An 18,236-nucleotide genomic window follows, 5' to 3' on the forward strand; every position below is an offset into this window, starting at 1 on the left:
ATTCCTTTTCTTGCGAGTTACCTGGTGACCCTGCCAGTGCTTCTTCCAGGTAAAAAGCATCCAATCCATACTGTAAAGTGGTTGGCATTTGGAAGGGCATCCAGCTGTAAAAATCATGCCAAAACTAACCTCGCCTGTGTTAGTGTCACATAAAAAGTACTGAGTCCACTCCACAAAGAGGTTGGTGCCAGGAAGGGCATCCAGCCATAAAAACCCTGCCAAAACGGACACAGTAGCCTTGCGTAGTTTTGTACCTGGCTGGCTCCTGTCAACCATCCTACCCATGCATGCACGGGAGACAGACATCAAACGATGATGATGATGACAATTATGTATGTGTGTGTTTGTGTGTGTGTGTGTGGTATATCCTTAATATTGTAGATTTTTCTTCCTTATTTTAAACTTTAGTTTCAGTTTGTTATATGCACACTTCTCTGTCAATCTGTCTTTCTGAGTGTTTGTTAGTTTACTTCTCTGCTTGTTTCTCCTTTCCCACAGCACTAATGTTTTCTAATTGTGTATTGTTCTCTAATAAACTCTTTTATCTGTCTTTCTGTATTTGTTCATCTCGTGTCTCTCTTCTTATCTCTCCCCACTACTCTCTGATCCTTTGTCATGTATTCTTCAGGAACCCAGTGGATTGAGGTTAGTCCTCCTTCAGCCTCAGCCAAATTGATGCAAGTTGCTGTTGGTAAAGACACAGTGTGGGCCCTCAGTAGGGACGGACAGGTAAGAATCTATTTTATTCTCATGCAGAGGTATTATGTATATTGGCTCAATGAGATTAGAACAGTAATTGGTTACATGTATTTATCACTCTTCACTCTTAATTAGATATCTTGTCTGATCTGTAATTTTCTCTTGAGACTACCCGTCTAATCAACTGTAAATATTTTAAGCACTTATAATAAAAACACGTTATTATCAGCAATGTTCATCATGAGAATTGTGCCACTACCTTCCTTTGGTCAGAAAGGGCAGGCAGTTTTCCTTTATCAGGTGGTTATGATGAAAGAGGTTGTATAGTGATCAAGATTGAAAAGAATGAAGATAGTCTTTCCTTTATAGTCAAATTGAAAGGTGGATGAGAGTGGTGAGTATGATCTGAGTGAAAGACGCTACCATTAGCATATACTTATAAGCTGGAGAACATAGCTAGAAGAGTGCATTTGTCATTAGTAGTTTTTGACTACCTTCACTTGATAATCAGAATACCGAGTGGTAGAATTAATGGTGTTCCAGCTGTGACCATCTCTTCCTTCTCCTCCTCTACCTCCATCTCCTCTTTGTGTTGTTCTTGATGATGATGATGATGATGATGGTGTAGTGCAGGACAAAAGATGCTATAAGTACTTTTAAAAGAATTTGAGGAAGATATCGCTACTGTTTGGCACATCAAGCAGATACAGTTTGGGGTGGTAGTGATCCCTAAGCTTCTATATTTACTCAGAGTCAGCTCATCTTACCAGTTCCCATCATGCCTCCAATGCTTTGACAACCTAATCTTTGAGAGACTCCAATGCTTAGTCAATGTCAGACTCTTTCCAACATCCCGCAATCAGGCTGCATTGCCCAAGCGATTTGGAGGTCTTGGTCTTCATAAGTGTTCGTCTCTCTCTCTCTCTCCCCAGATTCCCATCCTCCACCCACACCTGCTCCGCCCTTGTGAACATCTTCTCCAACATAGATCAGTTCCAACAGGTAGTTGGATGAAGCTCTCCAACACTGGAGGGAATTGAACTTGTCTGCTCCTGAGAAGGTGGAGGATTGTCGGAGTCAGAGAGCTTGGGAGAACATAATTTCAAAGCCCACCTTCGACTCCCTCATCATCCAATTGGACCAGTTTTCAAGGTGCCGCTTACTGTCTGTTAGCGCCAGATACCCAGGTGATTGAACTGATGCTTGGACAAACTTCGTGTCTCCATTGCCCTCAGAGTGGGAGCTGATGTATGCATGGGTTTGATCTGTTGTTGTGGCAGGCTCCTCGACTCCTCAGGCCTCCATGGCCTTTCTTGCTGCCTGAATGCTGGTCACTTCACACGTCATATGGAGTTGAACCTGATACTCAAGAGGAGCTTGGCCTGGGCAAACATCCCCTCCATTTTGGAACCATCTGGATTGTCCAGATGTGATGGGAAGCGACCTAACAGCCTCACCCTGTGCCACTGGTTGCAAGACAGATGTCTTGTCTGGGATGTCATTGTTAGTGACGCCTTTGCTTCTTCTCACATCCTGGATGTTGTGGTCAGGACAAGATCCACAGCTTCTGCAGCCAAGCGGAACAAAATCTTGAAATAATCTGTCAGCCAACTACATTTTCCATCCTGTGGCGTTCGAGACATTTGGTGGGGTTGGACCACTAACTGTGAGATTCCTGTCTCCAGTGGCAAATCGCCTTGCAGAGGTAACTGGTGAGGCTCATGAGGATGCTTGGCTGTTCCAGTGCATCAGCCTCGCCATCACCCATGGTAACGCTGCAAGCATGCTGGCATGCTTCAATAGCCATTAGAAAGGTTTCCCAGTGCCCCCAACTTTTCAATCCTAGGTGGTGAATTGTTTTGTTTTTCCTTTTTTCTCTTTTTTTCTTTTTCCAATTGTGTTCACTGTTTTGTCCAGTTTTCTAGTTTGATTTTGTAAAACGGTAAGCACTGTGGAGGCAATAAAAACTCTCAGTTAATTCTGAGTGAGTTGACATGATAAAAGGAATTCTGCTCATGATCACCTCATCTTTTTCTATAACATAGTGTAAGACTATCCAATGTGTCTTTCCTGTTTTAGACAGTAGGTGCTATTTGAGTGTTGTTAGGTTGTCATTTCTAATAAGTTGGAGGTTGTGGTAATAGTAGTATTGATGATGGTAGAATATAAAATAGAAAGGTAAACTTTGATGACTTGACTGTTAATTGCTGGAGGCTGATAACTATGTAGAAGCTTCTTCTTGACTCATTCTAAAGCACTAAACTGTCTGAACAACTAGCAGTTCTGTCATTTATAATTAGCAACATAAAACCAATGGCACTATATACATTATCTACCAAACACAATGCTCATAAAGATAACAAAATAACAGCCCTTGGCTGACAAAGCAAATAGTATTACATTCAGAAATCTACACTGAATGGATATTTAGTTTATAAATCAACAATGAATGGGTTATAAATTAATGATGAATATTTGGGTTATAAATCCATAATTAACGGATATTTGATTTTGAATGAATTTTTTTGTAAATCAAGTGTGATAAGGAAATGAGATTTTAAAAATTCGTTATACTATTTGCATTTCACGAGATTTATTCAAAATACATAAAATTTTCAAAAATATTTAATATATTTTAAAAATAGACTATTTTGGAGAAAGTGGAAATAGTTGTATTGGGAAGGTTATGGTATTAGTAGTTTACTGGAAATAATGTTGTCGTATCTCAGCAATGATGTCAGTGTCTGTTATTCTGCAGTTCAGTGTTCCTGAGAACAAATCTAAATAATGGTGGAATGAAAGCTGTGAAAGATTTAAATATATTGATCCAGTTTCCAGATAAAAAATATGTTTCATTCTTGTTCTTGATTTAAATAATATAATATATATCCATGTGCTGTATACGTTTGTGTATAGAGGGAAGGATGTATTGTGTATGCATAAATATAATGCATGTGTTTGCATATGTAATGCATATGGATAAATATGTGTGTATGTGTCATCATTATCATCATCATCGTTTAACATCCGCTTTCCATGCTGGCATGGGTTGGATGGTTTGACTGGGGGATGGCAAGCCAGAAGGCTGTACCAATCTCCAGTCCCATCTGGCAAAGTTTCTACAGCTGGATGCCCTTCCAAATGCCAACCACTCTGAGAGTGTATTGGGTGCTTTTTACGTTTACAAGCAGCATCCACCATGCTTGAATGGTGTCACTGGCATGGGTGTCAGTCAGGTGGCACTGGCAACAATCATGCTCGAATGGTGCCACTGGCATGGGGGCCAGTCAGGTGACACTGGCAACAATCATGCTTGAATGGTGCTTTTAATGTGCCACTGGAACTGGTGCCAATTAGGCAGTACTGTCATCAGCCACAACAACGATTTCACTTGCCTCAACAGGTCTTCGCAAGCGTTTATTGCCCAGTAATTGAAGGTACTCTTAAATGGGCTGGTTAAGCTGCACTGGCATAGGCCATGGTTACGGGAACTCACTTGGTTTGCTGGGTCTTCTCAAGCACAGCATTTCTCCAAAGGTCTTGGCCATTTGTCATTGCCTCGGCGAGGCCCAATGTTCGAAGGTCGTGCTTCACTATCTCATTCCAGATCTTCCTAGGTCTATCTCTTCTACAGGTTCCCTCTACTGCTAGGGTGTGACACTTTTTCACACAGCTGTCCTCATCCATATGCAACACATGACCATACCAGCACAGCCGTTTCTCTTGCACACCACATCTGATGCTTCTGAAGTCCAACTTTTCTCTGTGTGCTTACACTCTGTTGTGTATGCACACTGACACTACACATCCAGCAGAGCATACTAGCTTCATTCCTTGCAAGCTTATGCATGTCCTCAGCAGTCACAGCCTATGTTTCACTGCCATGTAGCATGGCTGTTTGCACACATGCATCATACAGTCTACCTTATACTCTGAGCGAGAGGCCTTTGTCACCAGTAGAGGTAGGAGCTCTCTGAACTTTGCCCAGGCTATTCTTATTCTAGTGGCTACACTTTCAGAGCACCCACCCCAGCTACAGACTTGGTCACCTAGGTTATGTATATATATATCAACTACTTGCAGTTTTTCCCCCTGTAATGTGACGGAAGTTGTTTTCTGCACATTTTCAGAAAAGTCTGGTGAACGTGGAAGGTATTCAATGAAACCCCTTTGTCCAATCCACCTGTTTGGCAGGATCTCATCATGGAAGGATCTAACATAGTTAATGGTAGTGCTGGGGTGCCCAGTCTTCCTGAAAATAAAACTCCCCATCTTTAAAGTCTTCTCTAATGCGTTGGACAGATGATTTTGGAATACCTACCTCATGACTCACTTGCCTCACAGATGTTTTTGGACTTTGGTGATATGTTTCCAGTATTCCTTCTTGCTTTGTGAGAGTTGTTGATGTTCGTGGTTTTCTGGAATGCTTCTTATGGACATTCTGAACTGTTCCATCAGCTCCAAACTTATCTCTAATTCAAGTGGTGGTGAGTCACATTGGTGGATCTATTTGAAACTCCCTCCTAAACTGTCTTTGCACTTCAACTGCATTTTCACATTTCCAGTAGCATTTTAGAATGAATTTCCTTTGTTTAGAGCTTAGTCTGACTGTCATCATTAATTCCAAAGTGTTTCATCTGAAAAGAAAAACAACATTAATTGAGTTATCAGCTGCTAAAGTGTGTATACATTTTTTTGGGACACCCTGTATACACACACACACACACATATACACGCACATATATATCAATACCAAATGCTGTGTCAACATAATTTCAATTCTAAATTTGAACGATTTAACTGTACATATACTTCTAACACTGTTGAGAAAACCATGAACAATACAATTCCTATTCTCCTTCATTCTACAGGGTGTTTGTTCTTTTCTCAAAAGAAGCTAATAAATACCTCTGTACATAAATAATCATTATTTGGCACATACTGACTGCTCTGTGTTTCAGGTATGGTTCCGCAAGGGAATAAGGGAAAGTGATGTTGAAAACGACTTATCTGCTGTCACTGGAACAATTTGGGTAGAGATGGTTGGTCTTATGTCAGTAATATCTGTTGGACCAAATGACCAGGTAAACCACAGATTTTATACCTAATATTACTTCTGACTTTTATCAACAAATACTAATAGTTAATATGTTTTAAGTAACAATTTCAAAACATAATTCACTGTTGAAAATGTCATTTCATGTTCTTCAATAAGGAAAGGTTGTTTTGTTTCTTTTATTATTATCTTCTCTAGAAAAGGATAAAAATGTGTCCTTGATCTTTTCAGATTTTCCCAGACAAAAGACATCTATACAAATGACGTTCAACTTCAATTTCTGTAGATTGATGTCTGTAGTGAAAGTGTGGGTAGCAGAATGAATATAGACAACTGCATGTCCAGGAAGCAATGAATGTGGAAAATGTTTGGTGTAGGGTGAGACAGTAGGAGTGGTAATATGAGAAGAAAGGAGGGTTACATCTTGTGGGTTGGATAGGTTTTGAGTTTGAAAGAGCAGAAGCCATTATAATGGTAGAAGAAACAGAATATCTGTGAACCAGAAGTGAATGGACTTTACAGGGATACCTTCTAAGATATGTGTGTAACAACTACTGCCCCAGGGGCTCACACTTGTATATTGATTAAAATTAATATAAGAAAACTGATTTTATTTTAAATTCTCAAATAGTTGTTTTTGCTCAGTATTGAAACTGTCTATTTTCTGATTAGTCAGTATTAAATCTAGCATAAAGCTATTACCTTGAAGCTTGCTCAGCTTTTGCACCATGAACACTGCCCTGTGTCATCCAACACTGTATAGCGTCATTCAAGACTATATAGTGACACTCAACTCAGCACTGTGTCTCCCATTATAACGAGTTAAAACACTGTCTTTATATCATTTGTTCTGAAATAGCCATTCTCTCTGTATCTTCTGTAATTATTTATGACATTTCCAGTGTTCACTGAAGAAATAAGGTAGTGTAATCAAGTTACTCCATTTGTTGTTCATACAACACATGTTCAAATTCTGCTTCAGGCATTAATATATTGGACTTCATATGGACATAGAATGCCTGATAAAATGCCTTGAAGTATTTCTTCATGCTCTTTACATTCTAAGTTCAAATCCTGACGTGGTCCACTTTGCCTTTCATCCTTCTGAGGTCAATAAAATAAAGTCCCAGTTAAGTATTTGGTCTATGGTATTAAGTAACCCACTTCCTTCAAAATTTCTAGTCTTGTGCCTGAATTACAAACATTTATATGTAGGCCTCATTTATTTCATTGCTCTCAACAAGAATATAGGACTGCACGTATTTAGTATTGCATCAACCATAAAATATTAATATCATTATATTTAAGTGAAGAAATGGCAATGGATGGATTATTAACATTGTTGTTTAGTCCTCTTGATTACTAATCTGTGATCAAAGTTTCAACTTTGATCAACCTATCTTTCTATAACTTTGACTATGTTTTCTAAAATACCCCCTTTTTTTTTTAAGAAAATAAGGTGTAAATGAGGTGATTTGGCTTCTATTTCTAACAGGTAATGTAACCATGTAAGAGGCTCCCTCATTGATTTATGTGACAATGCTTAGTTGATTAAGTGACAATAGGCACAGGCTTGGCTGTGTGGTTAAGAAGTTCACTTCACAGCCACTTGTTTTACATGTTTGATTTCACTGCATGCAACATCTGGGGAAAGTATCTTCTACCATAGCCTCAGGTTCAAATGTATTTAGAACACACTGCTGGATGAGGGATGACCAAGTGCTAAACAACAACCAGTACAATATATTCTCTTATCATTCTAATATTTCTGTTCCATTTCAGGTTTTTGGAATTGGATTAAACAGTGAGGCTGTTTATTTTCGATTTGGAGTGAAACCAGATGAATTGAGTGGCAAAACTTGGCAACCGTTACAGATTAATTTACCTCCTGACAGACATTCCATTTCTGATACAGATAGCATCAGTGCTGCCTTTCTTGGACACAGTTCTTCGGTAGACAACAGCTTTGACATCACTGGTTCCACCCCTTGTGTCAATCTAGATGAAAACTCTGCCGAATGTGCTACATTTTATTCGCATCAAATGATCCGAGAACAACTTTTTGGTAATGACTATAGTTACCCTCCTATGGTTGGGGGATCCTTACCAGGTCGTTTTACAAACATAACAGAACAGAGTTCTTCTGAGTCCCTCATGTCCCGAAGTGAGGGTAGTATTTGGTATGAAGGTACCAGCTGCAAAACCAGTATTTACAATCCATCAGATATTGAAAATCTACACATGAGTACATCACAAACCACACCTACCCATCATGTAGCTGGGGGCAAGATAATTGCTCAGAAAGATAGTGATGAGGAAAGAACTAAAGAGAAAGAAGTGTGCATCTGTAAAGTATCTGAACAGACTGCTACAGATGATAGCAAATTCAAAGCTGATGACCGTTTTGATGTTACGTTAAAGATTTGTCCTGTGTGTCACAAAGTAGTTTATAAGAAGTTTTTCCAGTCCAACTTGTTAGATTCTCATGAGGAGTGTTCAGAGAAGACGACAAATCCAACTAAAGACACTTCGGATGTTATTTTAAATTTTGTCACAGATTTACTGGATGAAGAAGAAAGTGGAACAACAGGTGAAAGCTCAAGTGATGTCAGTTGTGAAGCCTTAGAAACTTCTGCCTCAAGTGGCTTCTCTATCCCTCCAGTTGATTATGTGACCTGCAACTCAGTTGACCCTCTTATCATTGAAGACATGCCACTGTTTATGAGTGAAGAACTTAAAAAAAAAGAAAATAGCTCAAACCAATCAAAGCCAACAAGAGACCAAGCTAAATGTTCAGTGGATGAAATTTCAAAATCTAAAAATCAGCCAGAACAATCTCGAGTTCCAGAATCAGCAATTATTCCATATCGACGAACTGATGAAGAACAAGATATATTTTCTGGAGATTCAGAAAAGTTGACATGGCGTTGGGTGTCTGCGATGTCCTGTCTAATTGATAAACCATCATCAGTGTGTTGGTTATCTGCATCAAGACGTAAGTTATCTTTTGAACTTCAGACTAATATATTTCTTTACTCAAAGTGTGTTGGCTTGTGTGAGCATGTGTTTGTGTGCTTTAATTTGGACGTCAAACACATAATTAAGGTTACATACAGACAATCTCATTCCAAAGAGACTGCAATTATAGGGCATGTTAAATATAATACATGTACATACTCACATGTGTATTATTATTCTTTTCCCCTTTCACTTTTTCTATGCTTGTATAGTTTGAACAAGAGTTATTGAGGCTGTATTCTACAGTAAGATGCTCTTCCAATAATAGCCAGTCCTCACTTGCTTTTCAAGAAAGGTATTGTTATTCCACTGGTTTTCACATCCCAATCACATTCTTTCAGATTCAGCTCCACTGAGAATCACCTTTCCAAATAAGTAGTGAAATAACTCTCTTTTCCTCCTGCCTTTCAAATAGCATTTTAATATTTATATGATCACAATAAGTAAACAATGAAATTACATTTAAGAATTTATAAAAACAAATTAGAAAATAGTAAAATATTTTTAATGGAACACATTTTCCACCATTGATACCAGTTTGCAAAATTTGAAAAAGGCTGGTAACATGATTGAACAAAAATAACAGATAAATTTCAAATACAGTTTTGGATAGAACATATATATATCATCATCAACATCATCTTTTAATGTCCACCTTCTATACTGGCATGAGTTGGACAGTTTGATTGAGGACTGGCAAGCCAGGAGGCTGTGCCAGGCTCTAATCTGTTCTGGCAAGGTTTCTACAGCTGGATGCTCTTCCTAACGCCAACCATTCTGAGAGTGTAGTGGGTGCTTTTTACCTGTCACAAGCACAGGGTCCAGTCAGGTGGCACTAGCAACAACCACGCTCAAATGGTGCTTTTTACATGCCAGTCAGGTGGCACTGGTATCGGCCACGACAACGATTTCACTTGACTCAATAGATCTTCTCAAGCACAGCATATTGCCCAACGATTAGAGGGTACTTTTAAACAGGTCAGTCAGCCACACACACACACATTTGTTTTGTTCCTTTTTGGCCTGTTTTTCCATGCTTGGATGAATATGATATTTGAGACATTGTTTTATGGCCAGGCACATTCCTGATGCTAATTCTTAGCTGTTTTTTAAAGTTAATGGTCGCTTACTCAACATGGCTTTGAAGGCATGAAGTGTCCAGACAAATTTTTAACAATAAAAACTGTTATTGAATGCTGAAGCTTCTTAATTGTAACTTGGTTTAATATTCCTGATTACTCTTTTACTTGTTCTGACCCAAGGCCTATGGCCATGTTCAAACATTGGAATAATTGGAAACATGAAATTCAGGGTTAATGATGAAATTAACCCTTGCAAGATTTGAATTTGGGGTGTAACTAAATACTGCTAATTATTTTGTCAGTCACTCTCAAATTTACAATACCACAACACCCTGCTCCACCCCCAACAACGTCACCATCAATGACAATATTAGTATATTTATAATGAAGGCAACCAGCCATCCTTTCATAGAGATTAGATCTGTACTAAACTGAATCCACTTTATGTAGTCACTTGATCTGCTACAAATAGCAGCTAAATCTCCCTCAATCATAGTTGTGCTGGGTCAGTTCTGACCTGGAGCTAAGCATCAACAGTCATTTCCAGTGCTTTGTACAAATTTTAGGAATCTAATCTATATTTTGTCAACTTAATCACTGATATAGACTAGATTTAATATTCTTGAATTATCTCTTGCAGGGCATACGACTGGTTCAACAAGTAGCATTATTGATGATTCTACCATTCTGCTAGCACCAGCCCTTCGTACAACAATTCTTCAACGACTTCAAACACGCAACTACAAAGAAGTGACATTATTTGCGCACATGGAACATGCTGTGGAGAAGGTAGGTGTATACTGTTTTGTTTCCTTTGTTATTTACTTTGGTACATTAGAAATTGCTGCTGCTCTGGTTTTTATCCGCAAATTTGCTTCTCATAACTAAGGCACCTACCCATTACTATGTAACCTTGTCATAAATTACAGTTCTTAATAACTAAATTACCTAGCCATATATAAAGTACTCAACTGTATCAGAAGTACTTTCCTGTAACAGAGGTACCTCATTATAACTAAGATATGTAGCATGATTAAGAAATCTAGCCATACCTAAGGTCCTAACTATAACTAAAGTAACAAGCTATATATAAAGTATCCAGCTATAACTAAAATTCTTTGATACCAACATTACCTATCTAGTGACATCAAAATAGCTCATCATAATAGTGATACCTATAGTTAAGATAGATAGCCATGACTAAAGAATCAAACTATAACTATAAAATTTTATATATGATATTTAGGAATAACAAAATACTTAGTCATGACTAAAGTACCAAAGTATATATTAGATGTCCAGCACTTCATAACAATACAAATATATATATATATATATATATATAGTCTCAAACTCTCAGTACTTGGGTTGTGGATTCATATTCATTGCAAATAATTTCTTGATTATCTGAACATACTGCATGCTACAGATCTTGTTGATAGGTTCCAAGTCTTGTGGACATGTTATCTGCAATAGACTTTGTAAATGCAAGGTACTGAAACATAACTAATTAGGTGTTAATAAGACATAAAGTATTGAATCATAAGTAAGGTACATAGTCAGGTACTAAGATACACAGTTATAAAGTTCTGAATTATAACTAAGTTACACAGTTATAAAGTACTGAGTGATGATTATGGTACACAGTCACAAAGTCTTAATTGAAATACACAGTTTATAGTACTGAATCATAATTAAGATACACAGTCATAAAGTATTGAGTCATAACTAAGTTATGGCTCAGTGATAAATACTGTATCATGAGTAAAGTCACACTCATAAAATACCGAGTCATAACTAAAATATACTGTTGTAAAGTGGGGAGTTATAACTAGGGCACAGTCATAAAATACTGAGTTGTAGCTTAGGTACACAATCCTGATTAAGATCTGCAATCTCAAGCATTGAGTTGTAACTAAGGTATATTGTTGTAAAGGACTAAGTCATAGCTAAGATACACAATTATAAAGAACTGAACAACAAATTACACTGGTATGTTTGAGGAATTGAACTATATATGTTACTGTGTCTTAGTGAAGTTATTGGCCTACACATTGCTATCACATTTACTACATATCCATGCTACAAGGCACTGTATCATAACTAGGGTTCAAAATTACAAGGAACTATATCATAGCTATAGAGTAATGTCATAACAGCAACATTGTAGAATATCATAAATAAGGTACTGAACTACAAAGTATTATGCGATAGCTAAGGTATGTATCAGTACTTAGTTACAAGGTATTTTTTGATAACTAAGGTATCGAAAAGTAACTGTAATTCACAAAACCCTAAAATATTGCTTTCAAACTTTGGCATAAGTTCAGCAATTTCAGAGTTAGATATAAGTCAATTGCATCAACCCCAGTACTCAACTGGTACCCTGAAATGATGGAAGGCAAAGTTGGCCACAGTGGAATTTGAACTTAGATGGACAAAATACTTTTAAGTATTGTGCCTGGCATGCTAACAATTCTGCCAGCTCACTGCCTTACACATATTAATACTTTCCGGCTCCCTGTCAGCTTCTTGGTACATAAGGGGTTTTCAATTCACTCTTTATTTGTTATTTTAACTAGTGATATAACAAACAGAAGCTCCTTAAAATATATATGCTAATTACACCAAGCTCTTTAATTAACACATTGTGACCTAAAATTCCTAATGCCCTCTAACCTTTATTTCCATTGAAGTTGTTAACCAAAATATTTTCAGGTCTCTTGGATCAAGAAAGGGAGTCTTTATTGGTTAGAGAATCCACAAAAGTCCAAATGGATTGAATGTAATGTAGAGTTTGAACAAGGAATGGACACTGTCTGTGAACCAAGCACATTTACAATACATTATGTTGTTAAATCTAATCATATGGTAAGTTATCATCTTTTGCCCAGCCTCTAGTTCAGTAATTCCATCTTTCAAGTTCTTCCTGTAATGGTAGAGATAGAAATGAAAATATATCCAAGAAAATTTTAGTAATATTTGGTGTAGATGGGGCTGGTATTTGTCAGTTTGGGAACCACTGCCTTAACCCATTTGATTCTTAATGTATCTCTGTAAACTCTATTGTCATATCTATTTAGGAAATAAGGGACATTAACCTAGTGAAGTGACCATCTCTCTCTAAGCTATTTACCTTTGAGAGGAGTTGAATTCAGCACTGCAAGCTGACAATTTTATAGTGTAGCCACACCTTTTATTGGTATGCCGTTCTATTTTGTGGTATTTATTTACTATAAGGTAAACGGGACCATTTCAGAACTTGATCATAGACACAACCATACAGTGCTAGTATCATGATATGAACTGCTGAACTCTTGTTCAGTGTCCTATCCACTTAGTTATACTGATGCAACTACATTGCTGTCGACAGAATATGAACCATTGATGTCTTGACTGGTAACAATGCCCTATCCACAAGGTAATCTCTGATTTTAACATACATAATATATTGTCTGTCCAATCACTTTATGGATTGTATTGGGTGCATACTTTATGGATTGTATTGGGTGCATACTAGTGAGGTTGCCATGGTCTTTGCAAGACTAAAAACTCCTCTCTGCCTTTCATTGCTATTGTTCTTTCAAGCAATCATTACCAAGAGTGTCAACAAAATGTTGACTATGAGCACAAAAGAAGAAAATGTATGAGTGTGACAGGGGAAACAGAATATGAGGGTAGGAAAGAAAGTGTTATCTACATACTGATTGTTGGAGATAGCATGAATAGTGTGATCAGGTAGCTATAAAGATGTGTCAAGATAAAAAAAAAAAGAGAGAGCAAATGATGGATAGTAACAGAGATGGGTGATGGTGAGTGAGTATGAGTGGTAGATATCATTGAAGAGTCACTTGGCAGGGAGAGTCATGTGGTAGAGAAGGGTGACAGTTGGATTATATTAAAGGTACTTGTGTCTTTAATGTAATTCTCAGGCAAACACAGCATGAGTAGCTGAGTATTCCACATATTCCTTATATGGAATTGGTATGATCATGTCTAACAAAGCTAGACCAAAGGATTACAGGTACAGTCCATATAATAGGCCTTCACACAGTTTCTGTCTACATATTTTAGTTTCATTCACAAGGTTTGGGTTGGCCTGAGGCTCTGGTAGGTGACACTCGTTCAAGATATTACTCAGTGGAATCAAATCTCTTTTGTTTTATGATTACAAAACAAATTTCTTAACCATTCAGCTATCTCTGCATCTATAATGTGTTTATATTGGTTTCAAATTTTGGCTTAAGGCCAGCAATTTCAGAGGATGATGAGTTGATTACATCAGCCCCAGGACTCAACTGGTACTTATTTTATCAACCCTGAAAGGATGCAAAGCAAAATCAACCATGGCAGAATGAAAAGAAGGATGAAATGCTGCTAAACATTTTGCCTGGCATGCTAACAATTCTGCCAGCTTACCACTTTAGAATATGTTAATGTTAAATAATAGTTGCTTTCATAAAGCATGGCATCTAGGAAGGAGATATGGTGAAGTGACACCAATAGGCATGAAACATGTTTCTATGCTACATTCAAATATTCTGAACATTTCTTCTGTATTTCAGCATCTACAGATTCCACTGAATGAAGTGTTGTGTACCTGTCGCATCAGTGAACCATTACGACAGTATCAAATGGCCATTCATGTGAGTCCAGAAGTCAGTCATACATCACCAATTCTTCTATCATCCATTAATGAAGCAGATATTGATGATTGGGTAAGTTCACTTTACTATATGGCTCTCAATATGTTAATGTTGGTATTGTTGCTGTCTTGTTAATGTTACTATGCTTTGTTGTTTAAACTTAGGTTGTCTTTGAAAAATCTATAATCAAAAGCATCCAGCTGTGGCCATCCTGTCTTTATTACATTATCCAGTGTGTCCTTTCTTTTGTAAGATGGTAGGTTGTGACCAGAGAGATTTGACTCTTATTTGTAACAGGTCTAGTGAACATGTAGAAGTTCCTCCTTAATTCATTATGAAGTCACTTGATCTACTAGAAATAGCAGCTAAATTTCTTAATTATCATATCCAACTATTTTAATTAAGGATAGAGTGCACCATATAATACCTGATATACATAAAAATGAGATGATCACAGTTGAAATGCCTTTGACCATAGATCTATTCAATCAGGATTGATATGGGGGTCAAACTAAAACTCAAAGTTAGAAAGTTGTCTGTTATCCCTTCCTAAGTTCAACCAATCCACTTTTCTCTCCTCACCATCCTTACTATGTGTCTATGCTACTACTGTTCCTAATACCACCAAAACTTTAACTCAGTTTAGTTTGGTGAAATGGGGTGTTTCCAAATCTACCTTTTCACTGGCATTTTCTCTCTTTGATGATGATACTTTTGTTGTTTATCCTCAGCTCAGCTGTGGTCAAACAGACCTATGATTAAAACCATTCCAGCCATGGCTCTCCTATCATTTTAGGGACTATATTATATGATGTACCCCACATTGTATTAGATGGTAGTATGTGTTTTGTGTGAGAGTTGGTTACTATTTCTAGCAAGTAAAGTAATCATGTTGAAGCTCACTCATTGACTCATATGTATAAAGCTGTTCTAGTTTTACATGAACAAATTGTTTTTCCATTGCAGGTATCCACCCTGAATATTTCATCTGTCTCCAAACACAGGTACTTGAGTCTTGGCGTTCAACCAGGCGCAGTATGGTCAACAATGGTCCGTGGAGATATTTTTGTTTATGACCCAACAAACAGCATGTCAGATAGCAGTTCCTCTGGAACATTGAAGAACTTTTCTCCGTAAGAATATTCATTTTCATTAATATTTTACTTGGCATTTGTTTTGGCAGCATGCTTGATGTATTGCAAAGTGTCCACGGCTTTGAGGCATAAGAGAGGAAAAAAACTATGACTCATAACTTATTCTTAGACTGGAAACCAAGTTCTAATGCAAAATATACCTAAGGTCAAGATAGTGCTGTTAACCCTTTGTCAAATGTATTATTTAATTATTCATTGTTTTGAATCAATCATGCATTATCTTGTAGCTTAAAGATTTTTATGGTGTGATTTCTTATTTTTAGAATGACATTGTAGGGTAGGTGTGATAGGCCTAATCTGCCTGTTCGAACATAAAAAAGGTAGAATATTTGGGCCAGATGGCCAGTTTAAATGCTAATAGGTTAAAGCAGGCTATAACCTAACAATTAGTACAGTTCACCTGATTGGCTACTGTACAGTTTCCATCTACTCACATTCACTTTCAAGACTTGAGCCAACCTGAGGTTATGGTATGACACCAGAAGTAACACATGGTGGGATTAATTCAAAATCATGTGGTGTTTTATATAATCTAGAACTTTTCCTTTCTACTACATTGCCTAGGTATTTTACAATTATTATGCTTAGGTGGCAACAGTGGAGACACTGGTCTTTTGGTATGGTTTCTACAGTTATAGCTATATACATTGTTATGAATTATAATATCCTGTCATTAATTCCTTTCTACAATAGTAAATAATAGATAAAAATATAGATATCTTATTTTGTATTGAGTATGAAAATGTGGCATAGTGTCAAATGATATTGATAGATGGATACTGTCTTTACTTAATATAAAACAATGCATCTTAATCGTTGGACAGCAGTGATTAATGATTTAGACTGCAAGCAGAAATAAAGTTTAAATAAAATTTGTCATAAACCAGTTCAAAGAAAGCTTGACATGGACATGCAGAATGACACAGGGTTGAGCGTCCCCTTGAAGGCAGTTGTAACTGCCAAGAGTTGACTGAGGATATCGATTCCAATGATGACTGGAGTTTGTACCTGTTAAAGCTAAGGACAACAATGCACAAGCCCTTCTTGACACGAGTTTTGACAGGACATTTATAGAAGTGAATCTTCTTACAGTCTGGGGATTACAATATGATCATACCTGCCCAGAAAAAGTTAACTTGGCCAACAACACAGCACTGGAGATTAAAGGCAAATTCAGTAGCAAATTACAACTGGGAAATAACGCATATAATGCTAATTTCCTTGTGGCCGACCACCTTGTAGCTCTGGTCATCATTGGCATTGATATTCTCAGTCAACACTTGGCAGTTACAATTGACTTCAAGGGCATGTTCAAACCTGGGTCATTCTGCATATTCATGTCAAGCCTTCTTTGAACTGGTTTATGACAAATTTTATTCAAACTTTATTTCTGCTCGCTGTCTAAACTATTAATCACTGCTGTCCACCAAAAGCTATGAAGTCGAAAACAAAAGGAAAATCAGTCTATAGAAGAATTCATGTCAAGCCTTCAGGTACTGGCCAAGAAGTGTAAAATCCAAGCCCTAACGGCAAACTATTACTGAGAAATTCTAATTGAGGATGCCTTTGTGGCTGGGCTTCAATCACCATCAATCAGACAAAGGTTTCTCGAGTCATCAGATGACAGCTTAGAAACACTCTATAAGCTTGCTCAAACCATGGAGGTGGCCACTGAAGACACTTGCAACCTATAACAAGGCTCAGCTAGTATCGATCAACCACCCCACCTTGAAGTCGCTAAATCAGCATGCTTTTGGTGCAGTGGAAATATCCATTAAAAAAATCAATGCCCTGTGAGAAACTCCACTTGCAAAAGGTGTCAGAAGAAAGGCCACTGGGAGTAAGTCTACCTCTCAAAAAAGCCTCCAAGAAACAAATGAAACTTCCCTAAAACAGCAACTATCACAAAGCCAGAGAGCAACTCAGAGGAAAACAGTGATGGAACCTTATCATCCATCCTTTTAGCAATAACAAACAGTACAGGATATTGGTACCCGTTAAAATTAAGGGCAACAATACACAAGCCCTTCTTGACATGGGTTCTGACAGGACATTTACAGAAGTAAATCTTCTTGCAGTCTGGGGATTACAATACAATCATACCTGCCCATAAAAGTTAACACAGCACTGGAGATTAAAGGCAAATTCAGTAGCAAATTACAACTGGGAAAAAACGCATATAACATTAATTTCCTTGTAGCTGACCACCTTGTAGCTCTGGTCATCATTGGCATTGATATTCTCAGTCAACACTTGGCAGTTACAATTGACTTCAAGGGCATGTTCAAACCTGTGTCATTCTGCATATCCATGTCAAGCCTTCTTTGAACTGCTTTATGGCATACATCAACCAATTTATGGAGTGTAACAGGTGCAGTGTGTGACTGTGTGTATAGTTATATACTTTTGGAGATGTTATACATATGTATAGCATCTCTAAGATGTTATCTCACTCACAATTATTCACTTGCTGTCACAGAGATGTGATAGTAATATACTCATTCTGCTAAAAATATGCTAGATATGCAAGTAAGTAAGGTGAGGGTTGGCAATGAGTACACTGAAGAATTCAGGGTAGAGG

The 18,236-nt window shown here is 37.4% G+C and overlaps 1 protein-coding gene across 3 annotated transcripts in view; it reads left to right on the top strand.

The window, feature by feature from the left end:
- The window catches only part of LOC115228959 (tectonin beta-propeller repeat-containing protein 1), an 81,168-nt gene that overhangs the window by 36,453 nt on the left and 26,479 nt on the right, over window positions 1–18,236 (top strand). For all 3 annotated transcript variants that reach the window (XM_036499107.1, XM_029799407.2, XM_036499101.1), the window contains exons 7-13: window positions 629–729; window positions 5,661–5,783; window positions 7,538–8,750; window positions 10,496–10,644; window positions 12,574–12,726; window positions 14,421–14,573; window positions 15,468–15,634. In XM_036499107.1, the coding sequence (XP_036355000.1) occupies window positions 629–729; window positions 5,661–5,783; window positions 7,538–8,750; window positions 10,496–10,644; window positions 12,574–12,726; window positions 14,421–14,573; window positions 15,468–15,634 (2,059 nt within the window). The remainder of the gene's footprint in view (window positions 1–628; window positions 730–5,660; window positions 5,784–7,537; window positions 8,751–10,495; window positions 10,645–12,573; window positions 12,727–14,420; window positions 14,574–15,467; window positions 15,635–18,236) is intronic.

This window comes from Octopus sinensis, linkage group LG2 (genome assembly GCF_006345805.1).
Source record: "Octopus sinensis linkage group LG2, ASM634580v1, whole genome shotgun sequence".
Taxonomy (NCBI): Eukaryota; Metazoa; Mollusca; class Cephalopoda; order Octopoda; family Octopodidae; genus Octopus; species Octopus sinensis.